The 13,387-nt window shown below is 41.6% G+C and overlaps 1 protein-coding gene across 1 annotated transcript; it reads right to left on the reverse strand.

The window, feature by feature from the left end:
• Window positions 1–1,868: 1,868 nt before the first annotated feature.
• etfb (electron transfer flavoprotein subunit beta) lies at window positions 1,869–11,409 on the reverse strand. The gene is made up of 7 exons (XM_062538585.1): window positions 11,249–11,409; window positions 9,657–9,815; window positions 7,240–7,398; window positions 6,406–6,468; window positions 5,214–5,372; window positions 4,734–4,945; window positions 1,869–2,532 (listed from the first exon to the last, which is right to left on the reverse strand). Exons 1-6 carry the CDS (start codon window positions 11,300–11,302, stop codon window positions 4,775–4,777), a joined length of 765 nt encoding a protein of 254 aa, XP_062394569.1. The 5' UTR covers window positions 11,303–11,409; the 3' UTR covers window positions 1,869–2,532; window positions 4,734–4,774.
• Window positions 11,410–13,387: the final 1,978 nt, after the last annotated feature.

A 13,387-nucleotide genomic window follows, 5' to 3' on the forward strand; every position in this document is an offset into this window, starting at 1 on the left:
CCTACTTAAAGTCTAAACCACAGCTAGTTGGCTCATGGCCACGGTCACATTTGAATAAGTCTGTATAAAATAAAATGAAACCTAAGCAGTTTTATTCCTTTTCTGTAAATCTTTCATTTTTGGACCTATACCGACAAGCTTATCTTCACAATCCTTATTGTGAGGGGACCCCCCCCAAAAAAGCCTACCAAAATGCAATGCATATCAAGTGGTATACTGTTTGCAGGATCACAAGCAGCTCTCTCTCTCTCTCTCTCTCTCTTCATCCCCGTTTTCCTGAATGCAATGCTTGGGGAAGTAATGTGATTAAATGTGAGCTTTATTTCTCAACATTTGCTTCATTAACAGGCACAAAAGACAATCTCCACAGGACTCCAGCGCCCAAGACAAACAGAACATGGACTGATGAGGACGTAATTAATTTGTGAAACATTTTAAAATCCTGGTATCACTGGTTATTAATCTCCATTTCACATTCTTTGTTCAAAAATGACGCTTGTTAATGAGTAACTAAATACTTCTGGATTATATATTTTTATCTTAACAATAGCAGCTCCGCTCTACGGAGAATACATTGGCACAGACACACAAGAAAGCAATTATTCCACTCTTACGAGGAACACCTTCTTTGGCGTTCAAGGTCATTGGTCATCTTCTTCAAATCTTAAAGGGATAATCCGGAGTGAAATGCACTTTAGATCAATTTTTCGGACTATTGGGGGTACATACGTTGAGTTGACACCAAAATCATGTCATTCGGATGTATTTTGAGAAAGTTCGAGCTCACCGTTTTTAGCCAAAACTCGTTAGCCTGGAAGTGACCGGGGCGTGTCCTTTCGCCGCTACAAAACGCTTTTTTAATACCTCTTCTACTGTTCCAAACAACACTACACTTACGTGGTAGTGAGTAGAGGGTCCCTAAAGCCAAACCGAAGTATCCCCACGTCTTTATGTGGTCGGATAGAGAGTCCAGAATGAATTTAATCGAGTCAGTACCTTCCGGAAATGTCACTGCGGCAGCAGCGCAACGCTTCAACAACACTTTACTAACATTTCCGGAAAGGTACTGACTCGATTAAATTCATTCTGGACTCTCTATCCGACCACATAAAGACGTGGGGATACTTCGGTTTGGCTTTAGGGACCCTCTACTCACTACCACGTAAGTGTAGTGTTGTTTGGAACAGTAGAAGAGGTATAAAAATAGCGTTTTGTAGTGGCGAAAGGACCTGCCCCGGTCACTTACAGGCTAACGAGTTTTGGCTAAAAACGGTGAACTCGAACTTTCTCAAAATACATCCGAATGACATGATTTTGGTGTCAACTCAACGTATGTACTCCCAATAGTCCGAAAAATTGATCTAAAGTGCATTTCACTCCGGATTATCCCTTTAAGACATTTTCAGTTCCAGCACTATACATCATAGTACTGACTTCATCATTCCACTCCAGGAGTTACTCTTCCTGCAACTTCTCTGTGTGATTCTGTTGGCCTACAGCTCTAGCTTCCATGTCCTGCTTTTTGTGTTTGGAGGCACAAACTAGTACCAGGAAAGCCTGCTAAATCTTACCTGAAATTTTACCCCAGGCAATGGCATGAGGAATGCGCTGAGTAATGCAATGAGGGTTTACTGCCCAGGCTATCAGCAGCCCTGCTTATAGGCTTCTGATGACAAAAGGGGGCTCAATAACTTGATATGATAGTCGAGCTGTTGTCTTAAAATCCAGCCATAAATCAGACCTTTTTTTTTCCCTTTTTTTTTTAAACGCATTGTGACATTGTGTAGCATTATGAAGTGACATTGTATAGCACCATACAACATTACTTTATTACCAATGAAGCATCTAGTGACGGACAGTAAAAGTGATAAGGAAAAACAGATCTTTATTGTTCTGGATGGGTTCTGTACAATCAGAGAACAGTTACGAGGCGCTTGCGGTATTATTATTTTTTTCGTGTTTCTTAAATCCCTCCATCACTCATCTCTTTGCTGAGAGAAACAATCTAGTCAAGACTGCCCTAATTATCTAAATGCTTAGTCATGCACAGTACCTCCTGGGTCCACGTTGACCACATAACTTAATATGGAAATTACATAGCTTACACTATGAACTTAAGTGGTGAGATGATCAGAACAGGTTTGAACTTTTTGTAACATTCAAAATACTGAAGTATTAATTACAACACATCTACAGTCAGGCACCAAAGGAGAATGGAATTATAGGGCTGATGAATGTCTGCTCGAGAGAGTGCAAAATCCCCTCTTAGTCCATCAACTCATACACACAGTAATAGTGCATTACCTGGTAGAAAAGCAGCTTTATTTATAGATAAAAATAAAACACTATTGACAAAAGGCAGTCTTCAAGGAGATGGGATCTCTCAGCACCTTCTCAATATCTTACATTAGTGCCGCAGAAAGGCTGGGAGGCGGAGACACAAGTAGAGAGGGCCGTGGGGGTGGAGCCAGGCTGAGTTGGTGACATCACAATGAACTTGAGGAGAATCGGTCCTGGTTCCACTGTGGAAACCTTGACAAAAAGATAAAAGAAAGAGAATTTAGTTCTCTAGCAGTAGAGGGTAGTGACTATGTAACAAACCTTTTTTTGATATGCAGTTCATCCTCTTAGGCACAATTAAAGGAGATGAGATCAACTTAATTAGGCTGCGTTTAGACTGCAGATCGGATATGCTCATATCCAATTTTTTTGATTGCATGTTTACACCTACTTTCGCCAGTGACCCAAAACCGATCATGTATTGTTACATTTGCCAGACAATTGAAATGGCCTGCATGCGCATGGGCTAAAAGTTTCTTGGAAAACGTTATTTTTAGCCTATGGGTACTGCACCAGTTAACACAGAAAACACATTCATTTTATTTCAACACTGGTTAAAAATTTCAGTCACACAAGACCTATAATGCATGTCTACGTCAACTAGCCTAATTAACAAATAGGCTGCTGAAAACAAACACTTGCTGTTCCAGAATGGACTCGACAGAATTAAGTTTGCTCTTCGCATTCAAAACCCTGCGATGTCCTCTTGATATATTAGGCTACCAAAATTCTAAAATAGGGAAGGAAGAAACGGGCAATCATATCAGCATACGCTTACGCTGCAATTATTGCTGCCACCTCAATTGAAGGGGAGATTTACGTCGTCCGCGAAAGGACGCAGGACTGGTGGGAGCGAGTTGCCGCCCACTCTGAATTGTGTCATTAACAGGCGCAAAATTGTCACAGATTAATGACGTTTGGGACGCATTGCATTGGAATATCCGATTTGTCTGTTTAGACTGTAGACACAAGAACAAATTCATGTGTTTTTTTTACTAGTGTTTACACTGTTGTGGAACAGATCGAATACAGTACGTGCCACATGAGAGCAAAAAGTTGGATTTGGGTCACTTAAAACTGGTAGTCTAAACGCGGTCTTAGATTGCAAAAGGTCCCAGTGGACATAATTTGGCTATATCAGACAGTAGCAAAGGGAGCAGTTGGCCCACTCAGCCTCAAACCTGGGGCTCTAGGGTACCAAACCTGCAGCTTGACTACAATGCAAAAGAGTCAGGCTCATTGCTACGACAGTCAGCGCATAATCAGCTGTAGTGATGGCACAAAGACATGCTAGAGAATGGCATCACAAATCTAAGAAGGAATGCCAATGGTTATCTATTACTAACAAAAAGATGACTCAACTTGATGAATTAATCATCAAAACAGTTGGCAAACTATTGAAATCAATTCATTGTTGCAGTGATCCTGTGATGTTGTATTTGTAAGCACTGCAATCTCTCTCTGATACTGAATCTGCAATTTCTGAGATGCTACTTCTGCAATCTCTCTGATGCTGCATCTGTAATCTTGTTGGTGAAATGAGTTGCCCAGTACTCTCCAATCTATTTCTGTAGTTTTGGATCTTTCATATCTTTCATAAGTCATATGTGACCATTCATAGCGAAATCAGTCGTTTTGCGCACAACGTTATTTTGAGAAAATCAACAATAACAAACTTCCGTGTTAAAATGTTGAATTTCACGTTTTCGCCTCATTCGACTGTATACAGTCTACAGTTTCATATCGTGAACGCATTTCACGGAAAAACATACGTTTTGACTGTTAAACCCGGCGAAGATTCAACACATTTGCTGTCATTCCCTTTGTGCACGCGCTGCTTAAAAAGGTGATTTCTCCTCTTCTGGCATATCGTGACAGGAGAACCATGTCAACTTTGGATGCTGTTATCTTAGCGATAGTTTGTGTAATACCCTCGATATACATATCGTTGGAAAGCTTAGTTTATGGCCGTTCACGTGAGCACAATAACTTAATTTAATTAATTTTACCGAAACGACTGGTTCCGCTTTACAGGGTCACATATCTGTTGAACATGCATTTAGTCTATTAGCGTTTCTAAAGGGTTATGGTTTGTATAATATAGCATTGCTTATTTTCATTAGGCCGACTGAATTAACATTGTTATTTGCTACTTAATCTTAATCTAGCATTACCATGCCATTATTGTCAATATATGATTGATTGAATGGACATTGTTTAATATTGCTATTCTAATGTAGTTTGACCAACTTTTTAAATTGTTCACTGTTAAATTAGTTATTGCATTATTTTTACTTTTGTATGTCGCTTTGGACAAAAGCGTCCGCCAGATCCCATAACCATAATGTCTGAGACGCTGCATCTGTAAGTGCTGTAGTGCGCCGGCCTCTCACCCCATTCTAAGTCTCCGTGCTCACACGCGGTCATGCGGCGTCTATATCGTGCCCGTGTCCTTGAGTTTGGTGACCAGGTCGTCCACGGTCTCCACCTTCACCCCAGCCTCTCTCTGAGGGGGATCGTCCACCCTCACGGTCTCAATGCGCGACGTCAGGTCCACCCCGAGGTCTGCAGGATTCACACTGGCAATCTTCTTCTTCTTGGCTTTCTGCGGGGGCAGAGTCAGAGATGGCGTAGGATATAACACAGGGTATTGGAAGGGGTAGTGGCTATTGTTTTCAGTATCTTAGTGCACACTGTGCTATGTAAACTCTAACAGACTCTGCCAGACTTTAAAAATGAGGGAGGAAAAGAGAGGGGAACAAACAAACAAGTGAACAAACTAACAAACACTGCAGAACTCAACTAGGAAGAATTAAGTAGTGAGAGAGGGGACATGAAAGAAAACATCAGAGCGTGTGAAAGCAGCGCCATACCATGATATTGGGCAAGGTGGCGTATCTGGGCGTGTTGAGACGAAGGTCTGCGGTCAACACTGCTGGCATGTTGATTTTAATGGTCTCCAGCCCCCCGTCAATTTCTCTCACCACCTTGATCTTATCCCCCTCTATAGTGACTTCTGAAGCAAACGTTCCCTGTGAACGAAGAAGAGACGGATTCAGAGGAAGGCAGCTACATCCATCTGCGTGACATGTAAAAAGGTTGGTCATTTCTACTGCCCGATATAACATGTCAATGAAGGATTAATGGTCTGGAAATTCATTCAAGGAAAAAAAGGAGGGAAAAATGAAGAGTCAGCCTTTTTGTCATGCGAGCATGTAAGATGTAGACACGGAGGGAAAAAAACTATTGTGTAGAATTTCAGCCGACACAATAGGGCTATAGTGAACGCTCAAGTTAAAAAGATTCAATAGCAAAGAATAGCCTTCATCTCAGATATTGAATTGATTTGATTCTATCTTACGAACAATGACGAATCAGAGTGATAGAGGGAGAGAGAAAGACAGAGAGGACGGGAGGACGGATGGGGAGGAAGAGAGATATCCTTCTCTACCACAAAAGCAATTCAAAGTCACCTTTCCATTCATGCATTTAGAAAGCATTTGGATAGACAAGCACATCCATCCCAGAGGGACCATTGAGCTTACGGAACAAACTGATCATGCACTATGAGTTTGCCCAGGATGACCTCTAGTGGTAAGAATGGGTCACGGACACACACACGGACACACACACACACACACAGACTTCCCCTTCCCTCCCCACAAAGGTGATTGGCTGACTTTGCCCTAGGTTTTTGGACAGCTCTGTTCCTAGTGCTAGCTGAATCAAACTGGTCTCATCTCACTCTGATAAGATACACGACAAAAAACTCTCACACAACATGCCATGCAGTAGAAAGCACACAAGTGTTCACTGAAATGTCCATGAAAATGGTAGCAGTAGTCGGCACAGCAAGCGTGAAGACACAAACACACACACCTCTCATTTGCAACAGTTTCAAAAGAGAACGACAAAACACGGCATGTAAGTGTACATTTAGAGTGAGATATATTCCAGAATCTATCATATCATTTATGCGATGTGAGTCATTGGCAAACAGCAGAAAGTGGTGCAAAGGTCATCATCAAGGATAAGATAAGCCTGCAAAGCAGACCACATACTGACCTGGGGCCAGTCCAACAAGGCTGCGGTCATCTGACCAGTCTGGTTGCAGTCGTCATCGATGGCCTGTCAGTGCACACACACACAAACACGCACATGAGAAACAAAAACGCCATCACACAAGTAAACAAGTGGGGAAGAGTCATGGAATTACTCTGACAGAACATGACAGTACAAGCACCCCAGCTAACTGCAGTCATTTCCCCTCACACTCCGAGTGCTTGTAAATCTTACTTTGAGGAACGCGTTGATGGGCCGACGTGCTTTAAAGAGCAAGCTCCTCGGTGCCGGAGTGTGGAGTGAATTTGGGAGATTAATGATACTAATCAGGCCAATGAGGGGGCCCTTCTCCCTGGTTGAAATTAGCATAATCCCCATAAGCCTGTTTAATTTGCCTCCGACTGAACTTCATTGACAGGCAGATGCTGAGAGCGAGCGATAGAGAAGAGGAACAGGAGACTCGAGAGAAACAAAACTAAAATAAAACAAACCCTTGAGGACACTGGGGCCGGGAAACTTAAAAGGACAGCTGAGACAGAGCGTATGCACTGTTAACGTCCTGCTGAGGCAGAAGGCAAATACTGCCGGGCTACAAAGGGCTGAATGAACAAAAAATAAGCAAGAACAAACAAACAAACAAACACACAAACAAACAAACCAAATAAAACGAAAAGAATAAAAAATAAATAACTCTACTTCATCCAATACACTCTGAACACATTGTGCACACAGCTGTTGAACACTGATAGCTGTTTACGATGGAGATGCACACACACAACAAGAATGCCGTTGTTTGATGTGTTTATGTCCGGTAGTGGAAGTTTTTGTGGTTCACACCTGTTTTCCAAGGATGACGAGCTTCGCCTCCTCCTTCTTGGCAAGGGCTGCCATGATCTTGGAGACCTGCAGGGGGCCCAGGGTGTCGTAATCCTTGCCAGTAACCTGAACGTGGATGCCTCTGTCCGCTCCCATGGCCAACGCTGTGCGGATGGTTTCCTGTAGATAGGGTACAAAAGGGACAGATTCTGTTTACACAAGCACAGACAGCAGCTTGATGTTTCTCTATGAATACTCCAAAGACATGCAAAGACAAAGACATGTAGACTATAAAGCCCGCCAGCTTTTACAGTTTACGTGTCTTTGCTCAGAGCAACAGTGGTGAGTAATGGTGGCTTAAGCACAGATCCTCGGCTGCCGACACACCAACTGGTGAAAAACCAAATGCATCCATCAACACTACTCAAAATGATCACACATCTGTTGGAGCACATAATGTCTTCAACACAACAGACAGACCAAGACACACCAACCCCACATGCAAACTTCTGAAACCTCAATGACAACTGCATATAGTCTAGCTTGACAAAAGTCTTTTCAATCTTTTCATTAAGGCTAGATTTCTGCTCTAAACCTCCTCAGCGGTGGATCGTATCAAACTTTACTGACTATCGTCTGGTGCCATCATGGAGGCCATAGGTTTGTTTTGTAGAGGCTGAGTCAGAGGAAAACTCCCCTTACAGTGACAATTTCAAAAACACTGTTTTGTTTTTGGGTGGAAGTGAGAAAATTAGTTTTATGATGGATGCTCTCATGAATTACAAAGTCAGCAAGACCCAGGAATCACTGCCACAGAATTATCTAGATACACAGTATACATCCAAGAACACATCTGGACTCCCCACACTTTAGAAATGTTGGATGGCTAAGAGTAGATGTTAGAGTATCTCAGATTGAGCTGAGTGTTGTCCATAGGATTGTCTTTGGTGATGTTCCTAGATATTTAATGAATTATTTTAACAGAGTGAGAGATGTGCATCACTACTCCACTAGGGGCAGGTCCACAGACTTTGTACTTCCTAGAGTAAAAACTAACATAGGGAAAGCTTCTTTTTTGTGTGTAGCTTCTAGTCTGTGGAATGGATTGCCAAGTCATTTTAAGTCAATAAGACATCTGGAGAGTTTTAAATGTACAATAAGAAAATGGCTGAGGGATAGGTCTTAGGTCCTGCTATTGACAGTATTTGTCTGCTATTTGCAAGTGTCTGTAATTTTTATTTATGGAGGTTATTTAATCTATTTATTGTTATTATTTCTTTTTTTGGGGGGGGGGGGGGTCTAATGTCACACCACCATTCTTGACTGATTAAGACCTGTTGTCATCTGTCTCTCTTGCTTCCTTGGTGGGACCACAATGGAAATAAGCCTCAGGGCTTTTTTGTGTAATCCTGACTTTCTTGTTGAAAGAGATGGTGCGGTCTATGATCTGTATCATGTTCTTTTATTTTAAATATGAGTTGGTCAAATAAATCAAATCAAATCAAAAAATCAAAACTTTCAGCGATGAAGATTATGCGACTGGCAACTCAATGTTGGCAAATGATTAAAAAGCTGAAACAGTGAAAGTACTCAGGATACATCACAACTCACGCACGTGCCAAGAATTCATTGATAATTTACACACACTAAATTCAATCTGCTGCTCAAACAAATTCAACTTGAGCATTCGAGTATGCATCCACTTGGGATAGCACAGACTTGATCTGTGCTCCGTATTGAGCGCCCCCAGCGATTCGGCTGCAGGTGAACCGTGGATTGGTTGCAAAGTTTAAATAGCCTAGATGAAATCACTTAACTGTCGCTGTTACTTGTCAGAATTCTCCACAACTAGATGCAGTGTTGGCGTAAAAAATAATAATAAATACAGTGGACAGTGACCGTCACGGCTATATCAGAGATGAAGAGGAACGGCAGTGACCTTGAACTCACGTTTTATATTCTGTGCAGCACCCCTAGCATCCACTTCCAATTAACACATACTAATGGATTATTTATAAAAAATTAAAGATTAAAGTTAAAGCTGACAAACATTTAGCCGACACTTTCATCCAAAGCATCACAGGCTCGCAATGATGGAGAACTGAACCCGGGTCAATCACGAACGTCACCGCCACTATTCATTCCCACTGGCAAAAACATACAGAAGCGGCCAGTAGAAATGTTATCTAGTGGGGGAACATGTTTTTTTTTTATGTTCAACCCTACAGTGACACAAACTCAGTTTTCTGTCTCTAGACAGCTAGGGTGAAAGATAAAGCTCAAAATGCACACTGCTTATTCCTAACAAAAATGAGCTGTATCCTAAGATGGTGGTAGAAGGTCAAAAATATTTGAAGCAGCATGACAGCTGGTGCCTCAAAACATGGTTGAAGCCTCTGGTGTCTGTGGCCCAAGGTAAGCAGATGCAATGTCCTCACCTGAGCTTGCTGTGGACCACAGCTGACAGCCACCACTTCTTTGATCAGTTTCTTCTCCTTGAGCTTGACAGCCTCTTCCATGGCTATCTCACAGAAGGGGTTCATAGAGTGCTTCACGCCATCTGTCACCACTCCACTGCGGTCTGGCTTCACACGAATCTAGAGAAAATGTTTAAGAAAAGTAATTGTGAGTTGTCAACAGAAAACAATCTTTCAATTGGGGATACCAAGATCACGGTGAGCACAAAATAACAAAATGATCGATGAGTAAACTTTCTGTGAATTCAAGGAGTCATTTCAGCTCAATCAAATAATTCAGTTTACTTTAAGCTATTAATATGGTGAATAATGAAATCATCCAAATAAATAACATGGGAACAATTTGACCACAGATCTTTGCGATCCAGTGGAGGATAGGTGTCTACTTGTCCATAACCTTTCCAGTCATGCTTGACAGATAAGGACCGATTTGGTGTCTTGCGCCATGGACGACTGCGACGAGGGCCAGGCATATACGACCTCAGCCAGCTGAAGGTAGAATTGACAGGACCTATCTGGCCTACCCAGGAACAGCTGGGGCGATTTCAACAGGCTAAACCTGAGTCCTGACATCGTGGTGTAGGGTTGTCTAGCTAACTTTGAGTCCGACACGAGGCGAATAGGCCACACATTAAAATGCTTTGACAAGTCTTCAATCAAGGACAAGAGGGAGACGTGTCCAATTGTGCACTGGACACTGAAACGAGTGAAGATACAGTATAGCAGAACTGCAATAGACTCTTCGACTAGCTTTTTTGTTTTTTAATTTATTTTAACACTCGCGCGAGGCGAAGCGTCCGCAACTGGCACATAACCAGGGACACTCCAAATGAATGGGAATTAGTTGCAATGAAACTTTTCCATGTTACGCGTAACCTTATCTTTTAGCCAGGTGTCACTTTACTTTTAAAATGCAATCACGTTAATCACAGAGTTTTCTACTGATATAATTAACAAGTACAGTTTGTTTACGTCTGTTTGGTATTTGTTGTCGCTTCTGAGTGAGGTAACGTTACGTTAACTTAACGATGCCTTCCTTGCTTTGCTAACAGGCTAACGTTAGCTAGCTTGCTAACGTTTACCTTGCTCCAATGATTGGAACGACTGTTTTACGCCTAAACCAGCTGTTGATAGCTTGATTATTCACCTACTTTCTGGCTAACTGGTCACCGTAAGTGACCAACGTATATTAAATAAACATCCGAAATTGACGCCTTTTCAATCCCAAAATGAGCCACCACTTTAAATCTGGAATGCTCTCTAGTAATGTTGACCTTGGTCTGACTCCTCAGTGCACTCTGCCAACCTCGACCACTCAGCGTAGACAGCTAGCAAGCCAATTTATGGTGACAACTGATTTTTAATGTTAACTAAACGTTATGACACAAAATATATGATCTATTGGTATTGGTTGCTAAGGCTAGCTACGGGTGCTAACATGTTCATTCGCTTGGGTTGGGTAACGTTATCAGAAAGCGTTCCAAGTTATCGTTTGCCAAACACAATGCTAACAGTTTGTATTTCTGGTGTTGTACAGAAATGTGGTAAAATACCTTTACAGCATAGTCAATGACCCGTTTAACTCCGACAAGCACCCTGCCAGTCATGTCGAGACCCTGGTGCGGTTAACGTAGCTAGGCAAGATCCTCTCGTCCCTGCCAAAACACTCACACTTGCGGAAGGTGAGGACAAGTATGACGCTAGAGGCTGTCGTTGTGGTGCCGCCTGCTCATTCAGCGAATGAGATCCCGCATAACATGTTCAGTGTCTCTGAAAATTGGACTACAAGCCAATCAGAGGAAGCGACAATGTGCTCTTGTTTCTTGTTTCTTTTAAGTCACCATTGGTCACACTCATCCCTACAGTGAACTGGGCCGAAGGTCGCGTTTTTTTAAACTGTGTGAGAGCGGTTACCAAATAAAATATAGACAGGTTCTGCTGACAATCACATTGTGTAAACCATTTTTTCCAAACAGTGATCAGGCCTGCAACATTTCTACCTGTACACTGTCACATAAAATATAATCTATTTACATGAATATGATTTACATAGGCCTAGGCCTATACAATATGATAGCTATGATATCTAAAATATACATTTAGATACCCTATAAAATACCCAATAGTGATACAAATATGCATACATTAATGCTTGTGGCCTATTGTTAATACTCTGTTAAATTCTGTTTAGTCTATTAATAATATTGTTTTTCTTTATTTTATCAAGCTTAATTCATTTTAATGTTAATGTAATGTCAGTTGCTCTGGACAAAAGCGTTCGCTAAATACCATACACATAACCATTAATGCTTAATGGTTATGTTTTTATTCCTTAATGCGAAGGAACAATTACAGTACATGACATCACTGTTGTCATCATAAACAAATTCTGAAGATGTCACCTCTGTCACCTGTCATCAAAGCAATAACATTCTAAGTTGCCTGAGAAGTCACATTTTTAATTTAGCAACTGACTGCGCTTACACTGAGGAGAGCCTTTCCATGTGAGTCTGTTAGATTTTCTGTTTTTGTAACAGTAACTCATGATTAATGTTCATGCTGAGTGAGAAAGAAATGAGACAGTGAGCCTGGAAAGACTGAAAAAAAAAACAAAAAAAAAAAACAATAAAATGTTTCCACAGGATGAAAATATATCAGCTTTGGGGACCACTTTCCGACTTTGAAAAGTCTCTATGTGGAATCTGGGGAGCTAAAACAGCATCAGAAGATCCAATAAAAGGCATCCTGGACTTTGAATCGGAGTTGAACGCCAACATTTGTAATGGCCAAGACAACAGCTCTGAGGACCTGGAGGATATGGATCTGTTATTCGATCGTGCTGTGAAGCCACCAACATCTACATCACCAGACCCTTTGAGTCGCCAAGTGGAAGTCCACTTCTCACTCAACCTGAACTGTTTTGCTGACTGGGCCTCCAGCCATTCAGACGATCACTACACAGACCTCTGCTCATGGGCAGTTGACTTTGAGGCACATTAGTCAACGCTAAGATCTTGGATTTTAAATATAATATAATATTTGAATTGATATACTATTTTTATGCTTCATAAAATAAAACATATTTCTACTGCAGTCCTTGTTTTGATTAATTATGGGCTCACAAATGCCACAGATGAGCAACCAAGCGGTGACCACACAGCAGACAGGGGCTCAAACACAACCATGGGGCGCATCTACAGTATAATCATTATTATTCACTTGCTGCTTGTGCTGTTTTTGCTATGAAATCTGTCAAGGGATTGTAAACATCAAATAACACTTAAGACAGACGATAGATTGATTGAATAACACTGAATAGCAAATGGTGATGGCTTTCACATTGGGATACAGTAAGCAAACCATTCTCATAGCTGGCATGCTGGATGCTGCACATGGGCGGGAGTAAGGACTTGATTGGCAAAGGCAAAAATAAATTAGGCTTACAAGATACCTGAATCAGCTTCAACCCTGAGGATATCATAATAAAGGGGCTAAGGCATTCTAATAATGTACAATAGAAAGCAACTACAATAGACGGGAGGATCAGAACAGGATCTTGGAGCAATGAATAAGACCCTAAGTGTTAAGTCACAAAGGACAACACAAATTCACACACTTGTACTGGGACAAGCTAGTGTAGGATTAGGGAGTGATGCACTGCAGGGAAACAGCAGTGGCTGTGGTATTCATGT

Source organism: Sardina pilchardus, chromosome 6, assembly GCF_963854185.1.
Source record: "Sardina pilchardus chromosome 6, fSarPil1.1, whole genome shotgun sequence".
NCBI classification, from domain to species: Eukaryota; Metazoa; Chordata; class Actinopteri; order Clupeiformes; family Clupeidae; genus Sardina; species Sardina pilchardus.

What these genes read in the sequence shown, in the direction of transcription:
- etfb (XM_062538585.1), bottom strand. Translation starts at nt 11,302, where the DNA reads ATGACTGGCAGGGTGCTTGTCGGAGTTAAACGGGTCATTGACTATGCT. An exon ending in TCGTCATCCTTGGAAAACAG is followed by an intron (nt 6,469 to 7,239) that starts GTGTGAACCACA and finishes GTGCACTGACAG; the next exon opens with GCCATCGATGACGACTGCAA. An exon ending in CCTTGTTGGACTGGCCCCAG is followed by an intron (nt 5,373 to 6,405) that starts GTCAGTATGTGG and finishes CTTCGTTCACAG; the next exon opens with GGAACGTTTGCTTCAGAAGT.